This window comes from Varanus komodoensis, unplaced genomic scaffold (genome assembly GCF_004798865.1).
Source record: "Varanus komodoensis strain SLA01 unplaced genomic scaffold, ASM479886v1 scaffold3, whole genome shotgun sequence".
Classification (NCBI taxonomy): Eukaryota; Metazoa; Chordata; class Lepidosauria; order Squamata; family Varanidae; genus Varanus; species Varanus komodoensis.
The window spans coordinates 2,804,562-2,827,965 of NW_025335761.1; the positions used below are offsets into that span (position 1 = coordinate 2,804,562).

The window sequence follows — 23,404 nt, forward strand, 5'->3', positions numbered from 1 at the left end:
TTTTTCAGGTTCAGGTAGGCCACATAAAGCAAAGGCTTCTGCTGAAAGAACGAGTTCTTTCTGAAGAAGTGAGTTCCTAGATTGATGTCTTCTTTCAAAGTGGCTTGTTCTGACCTTGAAAGCCAATTCAGTTTACTCAGCATAATTGTTAATCATGTGCAAGTCATCCTGAGAACCTTTGGCTTATTATTTGGCAGTGAGTTCTTTGTGAGACAAACCATGGTGCCCTTATCAAATGATTCGTGAGTTGTACTTTCACTTTGAACCTGCATTTGACATCTCACGATCCCCTGTGGTACAGCTCACATTGTTTTCCCCATCCCCGTGATGATCATGATCCCTTTTTGTTTCTTGCCAAGTTCAGTCATGACTCATTTTCTTTGTCCAATGCTGATTTCTACCCAAAGAGTTGAAGTGCACCTGAAGTCATTTGTTTAAAACAAATCAAAAAGTGCAAATGACTTTGTATGATTCTTTGGTCAGACTTGCAGAGCTGTGCAGCCTTATTTGGTCTATTACTTTCTCAGTTACAGCTGTAAAAGTAAGTAAGGCTGGTCATTAGCTAAACACAGCTTCAGGCCACTGCTTTTTCTGTCTCTTTTTTTGGGGCACTTACTGTGGTTCCTTGATAGCTGTCAAAAATTTCTGACAAGGTGACTGGATAGGATAGGATAAATGAAAAGGAAATTTGAGCTGTATTTCCTTTGCATTTCCCAGACATGATATCTGCTTCTATTTCCCCTCATATACCATCCAGTCTGTGTATATTTTCTATCAGAAAGACTGTATAAACTTCTGAGACACCTAAAGATAATTGAATCAAGCACTCCATCCCATGTGGTCTCATTCACTCCCTCTCATCCAACCTGCTTGTTGGATTGTTGACAGCTATCAGGAAACCAAATTAGTGCCCCAAAACAGAGTTACAAAAAGAGGGTGCCTTGAGCAATCTCCTTGAACTGTCCAACAATCCTTGGAACAAGCCATGGCTTGTCACAGTGTCCTGTTGTCCTGAAACAAGGTTCTGGGCTGGACAAGATGGCAATTCACATTGACTATTTATCAATGATGGATTGCCATGTCATGTAAACCCAGCCACTGGTTGTTCAAAGTGACTTGTTTTCATGATGTTTTGTTGTGATGTGCAAAAATGGCAAGATGGCTTGTCAGAAAGGGTGACAGAATCACTTGGCAAGACCAGCAAAAAATCCAATAGTTCCTCTGAACCTCGCTAATGATACTACTTCTCAATTACATCCTGCAATGACAGTAGTCAATTTCTCCTCCACTTTATTGCCTTCCTAGACAGCGACACTTCCTTTTCACCTTTGGAAAGATTTGTCTAAGTTGAACACTTAAAGAAAACCTCTGCGGTTTGCAGGGTGGGTTACACAAATTTGCTAAAGTACAGTAACTAATGGCGATAAATACAGTAGGAATGCTTCTGAGTCATCAGTGGATAATCTTAGCCTGCCAAATGCCCAAGCCCTCCTCCCTTTAGTAGGAGAAGTAATTTATTGACTGCTGTAGGCATAAACCCAACAGTGGAAAACTAACTTGTAATGTAGTAGCCAGGTTTGTAATATGACAAATTCCATTTCAGATCTTCACACAGCAATTAAGTTCACTTGGCCATGGGCAAATCACTATTTTCATGAAAGCCATGCAGAGTTCCTTGGACGTTGTGTATATTGAACCCCTTATTTCAAATGTAGTTGCATTGATTTTCCCTTTGTTATAGAGTATGAAGCATTATATCCACTGCCCAAGAATACAGAGAAGCTTCCAGCAAACAGTAATTTCTCCCCCCCGCAAAAAAGTTTGTTTGAGGTCCTTGCAGTACTAGGGAATTCTAAACTGTGGTTGCTATTATATTTCCAGTGCCCTGTGACCAAAATGGAAAATCAGAGATACATTGGACCATCCAAAAATGGCAACAGCTACTCGATCAACACAATCTTTTATTATGGGGTGTTTGTTTTTGTTCTTGGAATAAGCAATGAGTTATGCATTCTCCCTAAAGAAATTCTGCAGAAAAACAACATACAGTTTACTGTAAGATTTATCTTAAGTATATTCAAAAACATTTGCGATGAACAATGGAGGGTCCAGCTTCTTCATATTCATCTTTGCTGATCCACATTTGCTGAAAGGTTGACAGAGAAGCCAAAATGGAGCCTCCAATCCAAACAGAATATTTACGCTCTGGGGGTGCAATCATCTAGAAGAAGGAGAAATTTAAATGAAGAAATATGTAACATAGATCAGGTTACATATCGCTCTTTTCAGTAATGCTAGAGACATCCATTTAGTTCCACCTAGAAAATGCTAGCCCTTCCCACATAATGGGACCAAGAGTCATACTAGATTCAGCTGGCTCCTGGAGCTCCTGTTTGCCTCCCGGCAGTAGTAGAGCCTGGGTATTCTCAGAGTCCGCCTGAACACCTGGAGAGGGTGAACTTGAGGTAAGCCCCCTCTATTTCTCCGATCATGCTATCTGGAGGCCCAGTTTCTGAAGGCCCATCCTCCCCATCTGAAGAGTCTTCCTGACATTGAAACTCACACCAAGCATAGTTGCCACTTTCATTCCCATCTTGACCATTTTAGCTCCAGCAAACAAAATCCATCTCAAATAAAATGGTTTAATAATGCTTCTGAAAAATACAGACTTGGGGTCTGGTGCAGATATCCAACATGGTGGATCTTCCACTATATGGTATCATTAGAATATTCTAAGATGATCTTGACAACTATAGTGGGATACAGCAAAGGTGGCACGCTCTTGAACATATTACATAAATCAATTAGATTTAAAATGGATACAAATCGGCAATATAGATGCTCCACCACTAGTATTTTATGGTCCTGTTGACACTCCCCTGTTAAGAAATAATCTGCTGCAATCTGCACCTGTTGAATTATATGGAGACATCAAATGTCATTATTATTGTTGCTGTTTATTTCATTTCTATACCGCCCTGTAGCCAAAGCTCTCTGGGTGGTTTCTGAAGCTCTCTGGGTGGTTACAGGTCTCTGTATGTTCCCAGGTCAGAGGACCTGCTGAATCTTAAGTGGGTAGTCCAATTCAGTTCCATTCAGCTAGCCCAAAGTGGATTTCAGTGCAAGTGTTCTGGCTTTATGCAAGATGCCTGATCCAGCCTCCTATTAACATGCAGTCTTGTCTCTGGTCTCTTATGCATGTTAAACAGGAATGTGACCATTAAAGGACAACACAGGGTAGGATGAATCATCTCTTATTGCTACCATCCTCTAATAATTACCAAATAAGAATGCAATGAATCTGTTTAGAGCAGTCCTGAAATCTAACAAGATCTACAGGGCACCAACTTCCTAGGAAGCTGCTGGTGGATAGCATCAAATAAATGTTCATCATTGCCTTAGAAAACCGCTCTGTACAGATTGGCTTCCATGACATATAAAAATTGGACAATTAAAAAAAACATTGCTGTTCCAATTCTGCATTATGGCATTTGTGCATTATTCACAAACCTGAGTAGTGTCATGTCTTGGTTTATGTCATTATATGCCTGCATATATTTTTGGTGACTACCATTAGTGTTCACATAAACATATAATATCATTTTGTAAATGAAATAAGCTGGCAGACACCATTAAAGGCTCCATGTACCCTCCGCTATGCCACTTTATTAGCTGGAGAGATCCATGTGTCAACCCCGAAAAAGCATTTTATTTAATGAAAGATGCGCACCTGCTATTCTAAAATTAGCACTAAGTAGTCATTAACCTTGAACCATTTGGTGCATGGACTGACCATGTATTTCAGACCTACTGACAGCTTAAACCTACATACAGCAAGGTGATTCAGTGGCAACTCTCTACCCACCAAATCTGTGTGAGGAGGATTTCCTCTTATACTACTGGCCACTAGAACACAAAATCCATTCAGAATATTCAGTTTCACACTTAACAAGATTAATGTAGTCTAAGCCTCCATCTAGTTTAGGTTTCTTCCTACAAGAGTATCCAACCAGAAATCCCCAGGAAACACAAAAACATGGCACAATGGTGATAGATATAGCCTATTTGTCCCATGATATCTGACCACAGATATTCCCTTGTTACACTGTATGGTTAGTTACCCATCAATAGATCTATGAAACTGAGGAAGGACAATTCAGAAGGGCAAGCCACATAATGCTTGAGAAGCATCATTTTGTATCCTAGATCCTTTTGGAATGTTATGTCAATGTCTATTACACAAACACTGGATGTAACATTTACCTTAATCTTCATGGTACTTGGAGCCAAAGCCGTAATTTCTTTCTGCATTCGGTCACCAATGCCAGGGTACATGGTAGTTCCTCCAGAAAGCACATTATTAGCATAGAGATCTTTACGGATGTCAATATCACATTTCATTATGCTGTTATAGGTAGTTTCATGGACACCAGCAGACTCCATTCCTAGGAAGAAATAAAATTATATGGACTAATTAATCAATGATTTTTAGCCACTTTTACCTTCTCTTTAATTCCGATGAGTAGAAAGCAGTCAGAAATGAGATAGTCATGATATTGTTACTAGCAATGGCTGTGATTCAGTTTATGAAAACAACAGAATCTCATAAACACCAGTCCTATTCAGGTGTTATCCTCTAATCTGATTAGTGCATCATGGTTGAGTGGGGCAGCAGAATAGTACTGTCTACATTCATAAGAAGGCATTCATGGTATTCTTAGGATATTTTAAAATAATGTATAACAGCACGGGAACCTGTTTTAGCCCTGTTCCATTCAGCTATGCTAGTTTAGGAAAACAGCCTACCTATAAATGATGGCTGAAAGAGAGTTTCCGGGCATCGAAAGCGTTCATTGCCAATAGTGATGACTTGGCCATCGGGAAGTTCATAGCTCTTTTCCAGGGAAGAGGAGGAAGCCGCAGTAGCCATTTCATTCTCAAAGTCCAGAGCGACATAGCACAGCTTTTCCTTTATATCGCGCACAATCTCACGCTCCGCTGTGAAAATCAAGTGAAGGGTAAGAAGGGCTGTTGATTGATTTATCATACTTACTGTGTTTGCTACATGACCTTCCCCAGCTCTGATGAGGGGGCAAAATCGTCTTGTCCTGCAACCCACTTCTAAGTAGGCAGCTCAGAACAACACCTAAGTTTTTCATTAAATTGAACGGCATGCTTCCTAAACTTGCCATTCCTAGCAAGTTTTTATTTTCATATATAGGGTAAATATAATATCTGAAAGAGTGTGCATTAGTTTTAATGTGTTGTTTCACTGAAGTCTACTGTAACCAAAGGTTTGGAATACCTTGCCCAATGAAGAGTTCTGGAGAACTCAAAGCATGTACACTAATTGGCGATTTTTCGGGCACATTGCCATTGGGAGGCCCATAAGTACCTAAACTTGGAGGCTTCTGGAGTTGGCCATCATGCGCAGTTCAGGTGGAGCACAGAGGTGGATTGCCCATAAGCCTCTGAACCTGGAGTGAGCAACCAATGCAGGGCCCAATGCATACTCCTCCCATCCTGCAAATCAGCTATGATAATTTTGGCTCTAGGTTCAGTGCTTTGGATGGGAAAAAAGGAGGCTGGAGCACTGCCAGAGTACATTGTGTTCTGGGAGACTCAGTTTATTCCCCTCCCTGGCCTGCCACCCCCTTAACTGAGCTCACTACTTTTGCCCTAAGAGAAGTAGCCGGTGTGGTTCTTTCTGTGCAGGCTGCAACGGGTGGGAGGGGATGATCCCCAGAGCTCTTTTCTGAGCTTAAATCTGGGAATCAAAGTATCTTTTGGGACCACAGGACTGTTCTGCTCACTCTCTTAATAAAAATAATATCCAGATGTGGATATGGGCATTTTTCCTATTGCTGCCTATGTTTTTGTGTGTGTGACTTGAAGAATATTGGATTAAGTTATACAACCACAGGATCTCTCACTGAAGGAAAAGTTTTTTATATCACCTGAATCTGAGAGTACATCCTCTACACTACTAGGTAAACCTGTTCAATTTCATGTCTGCTGGCTTTTTGTATATTTAGTGCACCATCTAAAATTATCTTCAGCTTCATTAATAAAAGTTTAATAAAAGAGTAGTTTTTCTCTGCTTTTATTCTTTTATTAACAGCTTAGTGTTATATTTTCAGAAGCAGGAGCTCAGCCATTGAGTGTATGGAATGGAGAATGTTTGGGAGGATCTCAGGGGCAACCTAAAGCTCTCACAGCACCTGGCAGAAACTGACATTTAAGGTCTGCTGTTTACTTATTAATTTCATCTTATTCCTGTAACTAGATGCCAATTCCATGTCTAGAACATCAGCTACATTTTTCATTTCCACCCTGTTTTGCTTTGATCATCAACTTGCTTGCTAAAGAATTCTGGCAGGTTGCTGCTTCCACATTATTTTGTGACTTTCATAGTACAATCCTATGTATATCAACAGAGAAGGAATTCATGGGACTTTCTCCCAGATATATACTGGATTGCAGCCTTAATTGGCCTAACAAAGGCCTTTTCTAAATACGGATTTTCAAATATATGACAGTTTACCCAAGAACAAGAAGTAAAACAAGAGATACATAGCACTCCTCCAGCCTTCTATTCTGTGTCCACAATCCTCTGAGATTGGAGGTTTATGGGCAGCCACAGTCAATGGCTGTGAGGTATCATCTATCAAGATATGAAAAACATGTGTGACCAAACCAGTCAACACACACAGATTTATACCAATGAACTTACTTGAACATATCATTGGTCAACAAATGTGCAAAAAAAGAAGTTAATTAAACGAAATTATTTTACCAAACAAGCAAACAAATCCTAATGTTTCAAATCATTCTGAAATTATCCTGGTGACTTTTCCTATTAAAATTCCATTTGAGAGAGTTAGCATTAATTTCACCTCTTGGTAGATGCTCTGGAATATGATTTCTTTTAAAGGTGAAATATAAGGCTATAAACATTTAAATAAATACTGTTAATATTTTATTAAAAGTTAATTGAGAAGCTTTATCTATTTGATTGTAATGCGTCATATGGATAGTATATTAAAGTAAGTTTTGTATGTCACTAGATCAATCCCTTGTGAGCATAGCATACGTTCTAGGGTTGTATTTCTATTCTGTTGTGTGTGTAATAGGGTTAGATTAACCAGTGATGGGACCTGCTTCTAATGGTTGACTGCCATAAGGAAAAAGGACAGGAAGCTCTAAGGTGGTCCTTCTCTTTTCTCCATTCACATATTTAAGTACTTTGCTATTTCAGAGCCATTGGCAGAAACTACTCCCCCTTGAAAGAGTTTCTTTGCAAACATCAAGCTTAGAAACTTATTAAAAATGAAATTGGAGCTCTTGGGGATTTGATAGTTGTACTTAATTTGTATTGCCAACTACAATTAGTGGCATATTTGCAGCCCTGCAGTATAAGCCTGTACCTTAGCATATGTCTGTGGACTGAACCCTAATGCCTTGGATAAAGCTTTATTCTTTTTCAATTTGAGCCTATCTCTGGCTAAAGCAGTTGAGAAGCCTAGAGCCAAATTTGCCCCTTCTGGGCTGCCCAGATAGTTGTCCTCTTCCTTCGGCCTACCCTCTTTCACCCGACTGCTGAGGCTTGTTTGCTGATTTTAAGCCTTTTTCCACATTCTGAAAAAGTGGCACCTCTCTCTGAGGGCTTAGTTAGTGACAGTAAGACCTTTACGTTTTGGCCTCCAAAACTTCCTTTCACTCCACCTGTACTGGAATGCACCCCCAATAGCCTATTCAAAGTGAATTCAACCATTAACCTGAATGAGATTCCCATCTTATGGGAGGACTGGGTTTGGGAAAGAGAGATGGCTCCTTGAGCAGGTTAACATTAAATGTGTTTTCGTTCCAGCTTTTAGGTTTTTATTTCTTTTTTATTTGGTGGTGTGATTTTGAATTCAAGTGTATCTGCAAAAGAGTCTCTGATCATTTTTCATTAATGAAAAGGGTTGTAATCCTTAAATTCTTAAGCGACTTCTGCTAAATCGAAGCACTTACTGTGTGCCTATATATTATTTCGACAGTTTTTAAAACAACATCATGTTGGTACATTTCAGTGGAATTGTTGCAATGAAAAGAGATGTTTCACACAATGATATTTGTTTAACAGGAAGTGGCAGAGTGGGCTGGCTGTAAATGAAATAAATGCATGATCTGTAAGAAAAATGCTGATTACCAGTTGTAACAAAAGAATATCCTCTCTCTGTGAGAATTTTCATGAGATAGTCAGTGAGATCTCTGCCAGCCAGATCCAGTCTCATGATAGCATGCGGCAAAGCATAACCTTCATATATAGGTACATTATGTGTGACACCATCCCCTGAGTCCAGCACTATTCCTAGGACAGAGGAAGAAAATGAAAAAGCGTCAGCATTCTTCTCAGTAATCTCACCCTGCTCCAGCCTTCCAATCTACCCATTGGCACAAATTAAAGTCTTTGACAGCAAGAGGACTTGAAAAGGGAGACTGGAAAGGACAATCCCTATTGTCTCCATACTAAGTGGAACTCTCCTCCTTGCAAGAGAAAATAGCTGGCCCATGCAAAGAAGCAACTGCCCTCTGCAGAAACATGAAAGAGGCAGAAATTACACAGTATTGTATGTCTGAACAGATGCTAATGATAATCATCCTACATTTCTGTAGCTTTCTCACATACATCTAAAGAGAGAATCCCAGATGCTGATGTAGAAACATACAGATTTGCCACCAAAATGCAGACTTTTTATGGAACAAAACGGAACAGCAGCATATGCTGCTGTAAAAGCGCCCATGTGTGGACATCGCCTGCAGAGATCCCAAGGGCACTGGGCAGCTAAGCTAGGCAGGGGGGCCTTAAGCATTTCTGCAACAGTGGCTGCACAGGGCAGAGTGCAGCTTTAAAGTGTGCTCTGGCATTCCCTAACTATAGCCACTAAAAATAATAATAAAATGATTTTATGTTCTTAGCCCCAGTCTGCAACTCTGCATCTGTTGCTAGTGATAAACGTCTTCATTCTGGACTAAATGAGTTTGCCAACAGCAGTCATGCACCCAGCTGGCAGGGTTGCTCGCCAGCCAGAAAAGAAAACATCATAGGCAAGTTTGATATTACTATTACTGTAACATTGCATCACATCACATTTTACTCTACCTTTTTTCCTCTTGCAGGAAACCCAAGTCAGCTTAAGGATCCTCCATTTTATCCTCACAACCACCCTGTGAGGTAGATTAAGCTTAGAGTTTATGGCTGGCCCAAAGTCACTCAGTAAGTTTCATGACCAAGGAAGGACTAGAATCAGGATCTCCCAAGACCCAGCCTGACACTGACTGCTGCACCACAGTTCCTCGTTTTTCCCATTTCTGGGCCAGTTATCAGGAGTTTATGGTAAAACTGGCGTGTTTTGTGTCAAAGCCAAGGGAAATTATGTCTGCTTAGTGCACATATGTGAATGGTGTAATTGTCACACGTGCTCTAAGGAATACACAGCTGGTGGATTTATGTGCTGCTGTGGTGCATGCATTTGCTTCTTCCATGGCCTCTGCTTTCCTCCAGAGGTTCTGTTGAGCAGAAGGAAGCAGGGTAGGTGATGAAGAGCGATATGGCGGCAGCGGGGTCAGCACTGCTCCCACACTCACTTTGCTGCACAGATTCTTCAGTCTGCAAAACTACACAAGCCCAGGAGCGTCCCGCCGCGACAGTATCTGTCCACACCAGCCACAGCAAGGGACAGAAAGTGTTCGCTACAGTCTCACTGAGGTTTGATAAGCTCTGTTCCCGTCACTTGTTTCTGGCTCTGCCCGCTGCTCTTATCCATGCACTAGATGGATGTGAAGTAAAAAAATTGCCAACAGCCTTACAGGCTGGACATGCTCTCATCAGGTATGGCCTGCTAGGTAGTATAACACATTTATCTGGAGCCATTCCCCAGTTTAGACAGTGCAGGAAGCTCCAGATGCCAGGGCTAATACCAGGACCAGTGCCATGAAGTGTAGGTTTTCCACTCTCTTCATCTGACTTCTCTCTGGCTTCACATTTTTTCCTCTACACTTGGTTTATCTACTCCTTCCTTAGGTCTTTTCCTTTCCCTGAGAATTCCATTTTTCCCATCCCTCTGTTCCTTTCTATATTCCCTCAACTCCTTGATCTTACTTGTGTGCACTAGGGATAGAGATTCAGTCAACATGTGGATTTGTACCTCTTTGTGCAGGAACAAATCTGCCATATTTGGCCAGGATGTATTAAGCAGTTAAAAATAATTAAAAGATTGAGTTTTGTTATTTTCTCATCCCTTCCATGCATACATATGCAAATTTCCACATGGCAAATTTCCATCAAGGGATATTTCCTAAAGGTGAGGCTTAGTGCTTAACAATTGGTAGTTTTAAATGCAGTTTTCACACATGCACACACACACACACAAAGCATTTCAATACATTTACTTATGCATGTGAAATTCTTTGCTTCCTTTAGCAAGCTAACAACTAATTAAGGAAATTTCCCCAATATGCAAATGTTTTCCTCTTGTACTGAAAAGTGCCTTAATGTTTGGCTTCATTTCATTTGACCGACTTGTTTAATGGGAGCAGATAAGAGTGTAACTCATTAGGAGTTCTGATTCATCTATAGACCATGTTACAAATGGCTATTTACTGGAGGTGAATTGCTCTAAAGAATATCCTCTTCCATATCTGATATAGCAACTTTTTTCCACCCAGAACAGATATTTAATACAAAAGCCTCCCTACATTAAATTGATAGGGAGGTTTTCTAGTTAAGGATTTTCAATCCTCTGCTACCGCTTTTGGGTTCTTTGCAGGATCAAAATAGGATCCTTACACACCCATTTTCCTTGCCTTTTAATACGGTTTACTACATCTGACACATTGGATGTATCAGATATCACATTTTTCTCCCCTCTGGTAGAGCTCCTATCCCCTGACAAGCCCTCATTTCTCATCATGAACCTCCTCAGTGAATATTGCCCAGGTTTGGTAGACCACTACCTGGACAGAGTTTATAAGTGCCTCTTCCAAATCTGAGTACCTTCTGCAAGGGCAGCATTTGTTCTGTATTATTGTTGATTGTTGTTGTCGCTGTTGTTAAAAGTAGATAAACTCTTCTCTTGCTGCACTTGAGCAAGCTCAAAAGTTCAAAACTCTTCAGTGTGCAAGCTCCTACACAGGCAGCTGTGCCTTCCCACACCATATAGATGAAGACTCCTTGTAATACCTAGCAATGTTTTTATCTTAATGTAGAAAAGGGCAGATGGGGATGTACAAACCTATTCCTATGGAGATCAAATTGCACCGCCTTTTGGTTTTCTGTGCTATTACTTGGAAGCCTCCCTGGGTGGCACTATGGCATAGTGGAACAAAATAAAATGACACCACTAGTGGATGGTGGCTGTTTTGTGTTTCCAAACATTCTGCATTTTCCTTGCTTAAAACAAAAAAAAGGAAAGGAAAAAGAAGTTGGAAAGCGTAGGTGAGACACAAGAGGCTGACACCACTGGCACTGAGCAGGGGTTTTACCCAATGATCTTACTGGCCCCTTCCAACTCTACTATTCTATGATTCTATAAAACACTGGTAAACTACAGCAGCTGCAGAATAAAGCTTTATCTAGAAGAAGGCATGGTAGGAACTTATCAAAAGATCTTGAATGGTTGAAAACTATGTGGAGGAAAACAGTGTTCGAGGTGTTAGACAGCAGTATACATTTATGGAATAAGGTCGAGGTGTGGAAATGGTTCATTAAATAAGCAAGCTAACCCACCTCCAAAAAGTTAAAGCCACCAATCCAAACTTACCAGTAGTTCGACCAGATGCATACAGAGAGAGAACTGCCTGAATGGCCACGTACATTGCTGGTACATTGAATGTCTCAAACATGATCTGTAAATAAGAATGTGAGGGTCTTAGATTCTCCACAAAAAGAGGAGGTTGTGATGTTATTTTCCCAATTTTCAAATAATTACTCTTCCCAGCAACACAATATGTGTAGTTATATCTGTTCAAAGCACTTATAATTTCCACAAGAAATAACCCTCAAATGTTGCTGTAATAAGCCACCTGATAGTTAAGGGACTTCTAACTCATTCACTCTTTATGTAAAAAGACTAAGAACATGGCTGCTCAGAAGCTCCAAACTCAGTTGTCTGATTCTGCAAACTGTGCTTTTATATTACTGATTAAACAATAATGTAATTACATGTTTACACTCCAAGTCTCTAAGCTAAAGGATTACAGTCCAAAATGCTGTCATAATTATTCAAACAGAAGAAAAAAGGACCTTTAATGGAATTCTTTGTAGGTTCTAGGAGTTCTTCCCTACATCAAGATTTCCACAGTGACACTAGATGGCACAACAATGCTGACAAAACCCACATCTCTGCAGGAAACCCAGTGGCACAGCAGGGCTGTGGCTTTGGCCGAGAGCAGCCTTGTGCGACATGCCGCTTGCCTGGTACGTTGGACTACAACTCCCCACAGCCCCAGCTACCTTGGCCAAAGATCTTGGAGCTGTAGCCCAACACACCCGAAAGTCATCATTTTGGGAATATCCGGCCCGGATGGACACTGCAACTGAATAGGCAACAGCAATGTGGAGTCGATGAGGCTATTCGAGAAGATGCCCCACTGAGGAAAACTTGTCAAGCCCACAACCCCAACTAGGAAACAGGAGAACTTTTTCCTATCATGTCAAAGATATGACATGATGCTGCAAATCGGTCTAGTAAGGGAGCCTAACTCCTGATTCAGTTAAATGTGTCACTTGCAGCACCATCAGATCTTTAAACAATCAATACTAATGTGAGCTCCCCTGCATTCACTTTTAAAAACCATGCATTTGGAGATGTTTTCGCCTTCTCCCACTGCATTCTGAGCAAAGCAAAATCTCCAGCAACAAATAAGAATAGTTCCCCTCGACCCAAGATCGTGGCAGGGAGAAAAATTATTCCTCTCCTTTTCTGTGTGCTGGTGTCCTGATTAAAAGAAAGAAAACAAAACCGTTTGCCCCCACGGGATTTTTTTTTTTTTTTTTTTTTTTGCTTTTGCATGACCCTGACATCTCTGAGGTGATGTGATGCTAGGTTCTCAGACTCAACTTTGGCTTAAGGAGAAGAAGCAAGTGTGTTTATGAAGTGGCAAGTATATAGGTTGACAGGATCTGAGCTAGAGGTGACTGACCAAGAAAGAGACCTTGAGGCTGTGCTTATCAGCTCAATGAAAATGTTGACCCAATGAATGGCTGCTGTGAAGAGGCCAGCTCCATGTTAGCCATGATTAGAAGAGGAGTTGAAAACACAACGGACAAGATCATGCTCCCCTTATACAAATCTATGGTGTGCCCTCACTTAGAACATTTTGCACTGTTCTGGTCACCACACAGTACAAAAAATGATATTGTAGAGTGGGTAAAGGTGCCCAAAACTGCAACTAAAATTATCAGGGGGTTGGAGCAACTCCTCTATGAGGAAAGGTTATAACAGCTGGGAAGGGTTAACCTAGGAAAAAAGATGTGTAAATAGAGATGGGGTAGAGATGTACAGAAGTATGTATGGTGTGGTCTCCTTCTCCAACAATGCTATCCCATAAAGCTGACTGGTGGAAGAGTGAACAGTGCAGAGTGAAGCTGCAAAATGCACTTTCACGAGATGCAGTGATGGATACCATTAGGGTAGCTTTAAAATGGATTAAGCTACTAGTCCTGATGGCTATATATGCTACCTCCAGTATCAGAGGTAGTATATCTGTATGCACCAGTGGCTGGAGAACTAGGGCAGGAGGGTACTGTTGCATTCTTACTCTCCTCATGGGTACCAGTGGGCACTTGGTTGACCACTATGTGAACAGGCTGCTGGACTGGATAGACCTTTGCTCTGCTCTAGCATGGAACTTCTTATGTTCATGTTGCAGTAAATAAAGGTGTTGAAGGACCTTCCTTGTCAGGAAAGACAAAAGATTTGGGATTTTTTAGTTTCGAAAAAGGAGGACAGTTGCGGATTACAACACATGTCAGTACTGTATTATTACTATGGATAGAAAGGACTGAGCTAAACTCACACATTGCTAGAGTGTTTAGGGTCAAATCAGACAAAAGAAAGTTCACATAACATATAATTAAGCTGCAAGCTTATGCACAGAATAAAGGCCTACAAATGCTGGGTGATGTGGACATTTTTTTTCTGTCTAAAATTGCATAGGATTTCACCTTTATAGAATTTGCTTCTACTGACAGCAAAGTTTGGATAGCTTTGAAGGAGGAAATCATTTTGATTGAGTGATTGGTTGATGGATTGGATTTGACCCATATCTTTCTACCAAGAAAGTGGTGAAATTGTGCCAAGGCTGTATACGTCTAAACATCAGAGTCTGAGAACAAACAACATGCTCTGTTTGTGGATTTCTCTATGTGAGGCTGTCAGCCTGCCACTTTCCTGAGGTTTCTGCTTCTGGGTTCTGCACAGGATTAAGATTGGTGGCTCCTTTACACGTCTTTTCACTAGGGTTTTTCTTTCTTTTCCTTCTATATATACCATCAGAAAAGCAATAGGTGGCGCTAGTGTAGAGCAGAATTGCTAATACACAAGCTTCCCACAGGTGATTTCCAGAATGATAGCACAATCTAGATAATCTAAGAAAGAAAAATGTCATGGAAATGGCTGCAAAGTACAAAAGAGGCCCCGGGGGTGGGTGAGCTTGTGTAAAGCACCTGCAAACTACATAAGTGGGGAATCGTAAGGGCAATGTGTGCTTCATGTGGAGAGGCACAGAGCATGTCCCTGAAAGGACATTTGGCCATGAGGGATCCAATCCGCTTTCCCCAGTGCAAATCCTAATGCTTTTGCATATATTCTGATAAGTCTCAGCCATCATCACCAAGGTCCAGGATGATGGGTATTACGGGTCAAAACGTCTGGTGGGATCTAAGCTGGGGAAAGCTAGATTATTATGATCTAGGAGGTACTTTTTAATGTTCTCCCTGTATTTAGTTCTTTTTGCTAAAGTAAGAAATTAGAAAGATTTTTCCTATAATGTCAGGATTCCACATTTTTTACAAATGGCTAGTATTTCATCCACAGTGAAAGATTTAATTTGGTTCTAAATAAATAGCCCTTGTTAAAAACTAAAATGCAAATAGATTTATCATTGCTTAATGGAAAAGACGGATTTAGAAACATAGAAACAGAGTGAGTCAGAAGGGGTCTCCCGGGCCATCTAGTCCGACCCCGGCTCCAGCCGGCTCCGCTCACGACATGCCCAGCATGTGCATGTCCAGCATATCTTTGAACACCCTCACTGATGGGGCTTCAACGACCTCTCATGGAAGCCCATTCCACACCCTCAGGGTCCTAACTGTCAGGAAGTGCTTCCTGGCATCTAAATGGAACCTTGGTTCCCTGAGCTTTGCTCCGTTGGAGCACGTCCTGCCTTCCTCTGCAGGGCAGAACAGGTCTCTACCCATCTCCATGTGACATCCCCTCACATACCTGTATGTTGCCAACAGATCCCCTCTGAGTCTCCTCTTCTCCAGGATGAAGAGACCCAGTTCCCTCAGTCTCGCCTTATACGGCATCCCCTGCAAACCGGCCACCAACCTTGTGGCCCAAAGCTGCACTCACTCTAACCTGGCTATATCCTTTCTGTAATGAGGGGCCCAAAACTGAGCACAATACTCCAGTTGCAGGGGCACCAGAGTCATATAGAGTGGTAGTAAAACCTCTCTTGATCTGGAAGCCACACTTCTGGCTATGCAACCAAGGGTGGTGTTTGCCCTCTTGACCACCGCCTCACACTGTTGACTCATGTTCAGCCTGCAGTCAACCAGCAGCCTGAGGTCCCTTTCACAAGTGCTGCTCTCCAGCCACTCGTCCCCTTACCTGTACTTATGACACCTGTTCCTGTGCCCCAAGTGCAAGGCCTTGCACTTATCCACATGAAATGCCATCCTGTTGTCTCCTGCCCACTTCCATAGTCTGTCCAGATCCTTTTGGATCTGGAGTACCTGCTCCTCAGTTGTGGTCACTGCCCCAGTTTTAGTGTCATCTGCGAATTTGATCAGCAGACTGTTCACCCCTTCTTCCATGTCGTTAATGAAAAGATTAAACAGGATTGGCCCCAGGACAGAGCCCTGGGGGACCCCGCTTGTCACTGGCTGCCATCCCGATGATTCCCCACTAATGGTTACCTTCTGCTTTCGGTCAGTCAACTATGCCCTAATCCACCAGAAAGTGCTTTGGTGTATCCCAAAACTCTTCAGTTTCTCCACCAGGATATCATGGGGCACTTTGTCAAAGGCCTTGCTGAAATCCAGGTATACCACATGCACTGCATCCCCTCCATCTAGCCATCTCGAAACCTTGTCATAGAATTCCACAAGGTTTGTCTGGCAGGACCTGTTTTTGCTGAAGCTGTGTTGTGTGGCTGTCAGCCTCTTGGCATGTTTAGCTTACCAATAAAACCACAATCCTTGCAACTTTTTTGCTATAACATAGTGGTTCCCACTGCGGGTACCCAGATTTTATTAAACTAACATAGGAGCATAATAAGAGTCATGCTGGATCTGCCTGAGTGTCCATCTAGTCCAGCATTCTGTTCACAGCAGGACCTACAAGTCAGAAATAAGTGTGATAGCACCTTCCTGCCCAGGTTTACTTTCACAGCAGTCACTGGGTTGTCATTTTTTTGTCCAGCCGCCCAGCACAACTCCAAGATATCTTTCTTGATCAGCCACCTTTAGCCCAGATCTCACAGGCTTATATTTCACTGGGATTTTTTTGTCCCAGTGTCCATCACTTTACATTTGCTTTCACTGGCCCACATTTGCTATTTTATTTCCTGTTCTCCCAGTCTGGTTTTTGGAGCCTTTCACAATCCCTTTTGGTTTCAATCACACTAAATAGTTTGGTATCACCAGCAAATGGGACCACAACCCTGCTCACTCTGTACTCCAGATAATTTACAAATAAGTTGAAGAGCAGTGCTCCTCTTACAGAGCCCCATATCCTCATCCTCCACTGGAAGAATTTACTATTTCTATTTCTATTCTTGGCTTCCTGTTTTTTAATCAAGTACTGATCCATAAGTAGACCTTGCCACTTACTGCACTACTGCTAAGTTTTCCCAAAGTCTTTGGTAAGACTTGTTTACCGACACGCTCAAAGAACTGTAGAAAATTAGTGAGACACCTTACCATCCATGTTCCAGAAGCTATGTTGATTCTTTCTCTTGTGCTTTTATATGCTTGTTAATTTTGTCTTTAATATTTTTTTCAACCAATTTACCTGTAACAGATGTTAAGCTAAGCAGCCTGTAATTTCCCAGATTCCCACCTGGACCCATTTTTAAATGTTGATGTTATATTGCTGTTCTCCAGTCATCCGGTACACAGGCTGATCTTAGGGACGTGCTATATAACTTTTGTAAAAAGATGAGCAATTTCATATTTGACTACAACTTCCAACATCCTTGCCCCTGGTCGTGCTGGCTGGGAAAATAGGAGCTTTCATCCAACAACATCTGGAGATCCAAAAACTGGTAATATCATGTTCCATAGGTGTAAAATCTCCAAAGTTCTTGCCGAAGGAAATGGAATGTAAAGCTATAGATCATGGGTCCTCAAACTACGGCCTGTAGGCCATATCTACTCCACCTTGTTCATTTATCCGGCCTGCCATAGAGGTTTTGGATTTGCCGCATGTGCATGCACACACGCTCATGTGAGGCGCCAGCTTGCTCGCAAGGAGATTGTTTTGGACTCACTGGAGAAAATGATCTCTGTGCATGCACGCCCCTGCCTCACCGCGCGCGCACATGCAACCCCCCATCCCAGCCCACACCCCCCGACCACACCGCCTTGGCAGCCAGCACCCACCACTGGCACCTTTCAACTGGCTCTCTGCTCAGAAAGTTTGAGGACCCCTGCTATAGATGTTCCCAAACTCTTCACTCCCAAACCTGCAAATCATGCAACCCAAGCAAAACATGTAAGCTAATTAATATTTGCATAATTCATGGAAACAAGTTTATTTCTTTGTTTTTGTTTCCATGGTAACAAAATTTCAGGTTGTTTAAAGCTGCAGAATATTGGACTTGCTACTGGCTTTTATGGAACTTCTTTTATTTTAGTTTTAATACCTTTGGCTTCTTCCTGACACAGCTCAACTGTCTCTTTTCAGATATAGCCTCTGAATGTGTTAATTTGCAGCCCCTCAGAAATGAGCAGCTCAGCAGTATATTCTTTTCTGAGCAAAAGTGGATGACTAGTATTTCATTCTCACTTTTCACTTCTGAAGAGTGATAGGTCTTACTTATCTGGAATCATTTGTGCTGCAAAACTGTGAAATTGCTCTTTGGCAGAATTCACAAAACCATTTCCTCAGCACTAGAGTGAGAAACAATAATGACATAGGTTGGCAAGAGAAAGGTTAAGAATAACATTGTTTTCAGGAGGACATTAACTCTGACGCTGCCACTTTTTAAATTATTATTATCATCATCATCATTATCACTATCAGTATCATCTGCCTAATCTCAACAGGCTGCATAGTAAATGCTATACAACCTAACAGAACCCAAGTACTCTTCAGCACTTTAGCCCTTGCAAAGGAGGCAGTAGGAACTACATCCAAGTTAGCATTCAGGAGGATGCTCTAGAGACATTTCGGAAGAAGGAGTTAGAGGAGACTGGGAGAATATACGGCACTCTTGTGCCACTGACTTCCACAAAGCTGCCATTATCTGTGAATACTGCAATGTTCTCACTTTTCTATTATTGCTGCCATGGTTGTTTTCTTCTTGAGAAGGAAAACAGCACAACCTTGAAAGAAGCAACACCCAAATCATCACCTGAGTCATTTTCTCTCGGTTAGCCTTGGGGTTCAAAGGCGCTTCAGTCAACAGCACGGGGTGCTCCTCTGGAGCGATGCGAAGTTCATTGTAGAAGGAATGATGCCAAATCTAAGAGGGACAGATGCCATGTGGTAAATAGGCAATGTTTGGAAGCATGAGTGCGGAACTGAAATAATATTTGAATTCCAAGCAAAAGAATGGCTATAACGTAATGAATGCAAAATAATTTATTCATGCATGGAATTGTTCTGTTAGAGACATGACTTTGTTCCAGCTGGGATCTGAAGATTTAGCTTTCTATCATTTGTGGAAACATCTGAGGTATTAGCTTTCTATCAGTTGTGGAAACATCTGAAGTTTTAGCTTTCTATCAGTTGTGGAAACATCTTGACAAAGTTTAGAATGAGTAACAAGTCTGTTAGTGTGAGATAAAGTGATTGGAGTTTTTATGAGAACTATATGCAGTGTCTGACCCCATACTAAACCTGACACTAGGGATCCAGCAACAATTCACAAGTTGTCAAATACTGACTTTCATATAAATGCATTTCACTGTATTCAACTGAGTTACTCAGAACTGAGTGATTCTGTAAAAGAAAGTATCCAAATGTGCAAGAAATACTAATATATTTATATATATTGAACAATGGAGAAAGCGCATGCATAAAGGTCAGCCATCATGGGCTGGATAACTTTCAAATCCATTGATCTGATAATTTTTTTTATCAAAAAGTGATTGATAATAATGAGGAAGAAGATGGAAATAATCCTGCATATGGAGTGTTAGCACAGCACAGAGGCCAGGTCAGCAGCTTCTCCCTAATGTTCTTTCTACTTGCTGAGGAACTTTGATTCGGGGGTGGCATTGAAGTGAGCAGTCATCTGCTTGTATGCTGAGGTTATGAACCTGCAGGACCAGTCCTATCATTAGGAAGAAGGAGGCAGCCACCTCTGTAGCTGATCTGGGCAATCAGGAAGGACAAACAAGTTTGATTGTATTCTCTGCTTCAGGTGCCAAAGTAACTTGACTGAGCTTGACTACTATGCACCTCAGCTTGAGAAATGGGCACCATTTGCAGCTCCACCTCAGGCAGCAAATGGAGCTGAGCCTGCTTCAGAGGCTGTTTGTTTCTTGACTCCTGCTTTCATCCCAGAAATTTCTCTAGAAAACCTTTGAATTTTTATAAGAATGAGAAATCTGGGCTGACTCGACTGACATGTTTTAGATACTAAATCAAGATATCTCTGTTCCCACCATATAAAGCCTTTAATAACTGACTAGTCTTAGTTCTGGCACTAATTAGTTTGATCCTATGTACACCAAAGAGAGATCAGTTTTGTTTCCATAGTCATAGAGTCCTCAAATGCTTAAAATTAAAATGTAAGAAGACACTGTGAATGATTTTCCAGCCATATGAACATTCCCATTAGACATTCATGAAGAGAATGCCCCATTTCTGTGCTTTCTCCCTTCTTACATTAAATGTGCAGTACGTATGAGTGCATTAACATTTGCAGGCTGCCCTAAGTGGATGCTCACTGGAAGTGGAGCAGCCCCAATTTGAATATTGCGAACTGAAGCATGTGAGCTGGGGAATGCTTCGTTTCGTTTCATTTCATGTGTTTCACTGTCCATGCATTCTGTTTCTGACGGCTCACTGAGACTGGCCGTACCCCATGCAGTAATAAAGGAATATGCACACACGCAAGAATGTAAAGCCTGCAACAGTTATGGTCACAGTGCAGTCATTTGTGCATGTCTGTGCATGCCCCTACCATCGGCAAGCGCTCGTTTGCTCATCCTGGATCTCAGACTATTTTTCCTTCAATAAAGGAAGAGTTTTTCTGTTGCATCAGTGCTGCTCCCTGTTTCTATGTGCTTGCCTTTTCCAAACCCAGCTCAAAAATAAAACCCTGCGGTATATTTGGTTATAAGCTATTCTACATTAGGCTGTTAATCTGCTGCATACACTTTCCCTTATACTTTACATTTCATATAAATGCATTTCATTGTATTCAACTGAGTTACTCAGAACTGAGAACCAAACACAACACGAAGAACTTTTGCTTTCCTGCTTTTCCTCTACATAACCTCTAGGTGGTGCTGTGACATAGAGGCGTAATGCAGGTAACACAAATGGAAATCCTGATTTCTTTCACTTTTACAATTAAATGCTGCATTTGCTCTGCTTTTTAAAAAAAAAATTGCTGAGAGTGCTGGCTAGGCATAGAAGTGACATTGGAGGCCCACTACATCTTCCAAAGACCCTACAAACAACCATGGATAAGGAATGGTAAGTGCATAGTGGGACGTAGGGTGCTTCTGTTCAAAGTAGAGAGCTTCTGTTCAGGGTTCTGTTCAAAGTAGAGAGCTTCTGTTCAGGGTTCCAACCACTCCATTCCCCCACCTCCAATTGTACTTTTTTTTTTTAAACTTGCTCTACTCAGTTCACATTCCATGCCTAACTGGGCTGTTCTAGAATCCTTCACTCCTGAGTTATTTCCCAAATATTGGTGGCACTTCTGCAAACCTCAGAGTTTCTCTGTATCTGCTGATTCCTCCCTGTTGTGTGTGGGTGGTGTCATTTTGCCTACATAATCATGAGCATTCCTGATGGAAGATCAGCACTAGAAGAAGAAGACCCATCAGTACTGATGGGCACTTTGCAGAGAATGAGAAGTAAAACAGAGGAGCGGAAGGCGACAAGGGATGGAAGATTGAATTGTGGAAATGCAGTTAAATTTAATTTCTGTGGAGAATGAGAACTTATTACAGTTCCGGTGGAAAAGACGAATATAATGTAAGAGTGGGATGGAACATAAGAGCTGGGGTATGAGGCATGAAAAGAAAGATGGTGTCTGTGCTTTCATAATTCAGCAGATGCAAGAGTGAAAGTTCACTGCCGCCAGCACCACACAATCTTTGCACGTAGTCACCAGCAAACGCCTATGGCATACTCCTGTCTAGACCCACAGTAAGCCTGGCATAGGAGCTGTGTGACTCAGATGGCAGGAGATAATGGATTGCAGCCCCATCCACCACCACAGGACCTTGTGTGGTGAATCTGGACACAGCCCCTCAAGCTTCTGTGGAACATGGCCCATGTTGTTACTGCAGCAGCAGCAGCAGCAGATGCGGGCTGATATTAGCAGAAGGCAAAAGCAGTGATGAGGTTTGGGGTTGGTCTGGACTCCTCCTGGAAATCCCTCCTAACCCTGAACTTGTAACAAGGAAAGGTTTAAGTACTTCAGTGGTTAAACTTGCTGATCAGGTTTGGATTTCTGAATTCCTATGACTCTTATCTTTCCTTTTGCTAAAGAGATTACTCCACATAGCTAGACTCTTCTGGAAGTAGAAGGTCCTTTGGGAATCAGGCCTTAGTGTCTCTCCACCCTGAAGGATATGTTATGATCAGGTCTTTTATGGAGAAACTGGTTTTGTTTTTGAGGGAAACTGAGTTGCAGCTAAGCCAGAGGCTACGTTCGCCATGATCACCACAGGCATGCTGGAAGCCTTTGAATATGCAAGTCATAAGCAAGCTAGTTGCATATAATCCAAATGTGGTGTAGGTAGATTGCTGGTGTGACTAATAACCCGCCTGGAAACCATGGGGGGTTTTAAAGTTCCCAGTGGCTTCTTAACCATGCCAGCAACCATCCTCACCAAGTCCTGCTGTAAGACTCTACTTTATGCTCAAGTTGTATGTGTACATCAATATGTCATGTATCACAAACAACTCCATGACTCTATAGCTGCTTCATTCCAAGGAGATACTTCCACTCTTGGAGTTATCCCTGCTTGGATGCTTCATGGCACAGCCAGAGCTGGACCTTGGATCCACACTTCAGGCCCCTGAGCTGCTCAGAGAGCAACGAATGGTGCAGCATCCGAGCCTTCATGGTCAAGCTGAAACTAGCCCTGCAGATCCCTTTCTTCTTATAGTCAGGGTATTATACATTATAATTATTAAAGGTAGCGGGTGATTGTCACATCATATATTATGTAAAAATTTTAAATATCCTATCCTCCACAAGTTAGGACATTTAAAATCAGAGCAGCAGAATCAAACTTCATTTTATTCCTAGAGTTGTGATAGTGCCACATTCGGGGTGAATTTAAAATGCAAAATTGCACATGTTCCAACCATTCCTTTTTTGTTAATCTGGTTAGACAAACAGTTTTAAATAAATGTTTGTTTTCTGTGAGGTATCAGGAATGTAAAAACAGCATTAAAACATGAAAAGGGTGCTGTGGGAAGATGAGGATTAGTACATGCCATGGCCACCAATTTGAATGTCTTTAAAAGGATTAATTGGATATAGTAATGGAGAACAGTTGGGTACCTAGTTTATGCTACCTTCATTACCAGAAGCTGTATGCTTATGTGCACCAGTTGCTGGGGAACTTGGGGGAAAGAAAGTTATTACACTCCAGTCCTTCTTGCAGCTTTCCAGTGGTCATATAGTTGGCCACCTTGTGAATAGATGCTGGGCTAGACAGAGCCTCGATAGAGTCTTCCTGTCAGACTTTTCTTTTATTCATGAGTGCTTT

At 41.6% G+C, this 23,404-nt stretch overlaps 1 protein-coding gene across 1 annotated transcript in view; it reads right to left on the bottom strand.

Annotated features, from left to right (window-relative positions):
- Nucleotides 1-1,944: 1,944 nt before the first annotated feature.
- The window catches only part of LOC123026375 (actin, alpha cardiac muscle 1-like), a 30,695-nt gene continuing 9,235 nt past the window's right edge, over nucleotides 1,945-23,404 (bottom strand). Inside the window, exons 4-9 of the mRNA XM_044435918.1 lie at nucleotides 18,850-18,960; nucleotides 11,808-11,892; nucleotides 8,195-8,356; nucleotides 4,807-4,998; nucleotides 4,264-4,445; nucleotides 1,945-2,221 (exon numbers count right to left, since the gene is read on the bottom strand). Of these exons, the coding sequence (XP_044291853.1) occupies nucleotides 2,078-2,221; nucleotides 4,264-4,445; nucleotides 4,807-4,998; nucleotides 8,195-8,356; nucleotides 11,808-11,892; nucleotides 18,850-18,960 (876 nt within the window). The 3' untranslated portion in view covers nucleotides 1,945-2,077. The remainder of the gene's footprint in view (nucleotides 2,222-4,263; nucleotides 4,446-4,806; nucleotides 4,999-8,194; nucleotides 8,357-11,807; nucleotides 11,893-18,849; nucleotides 18,961-23,404) is intronic.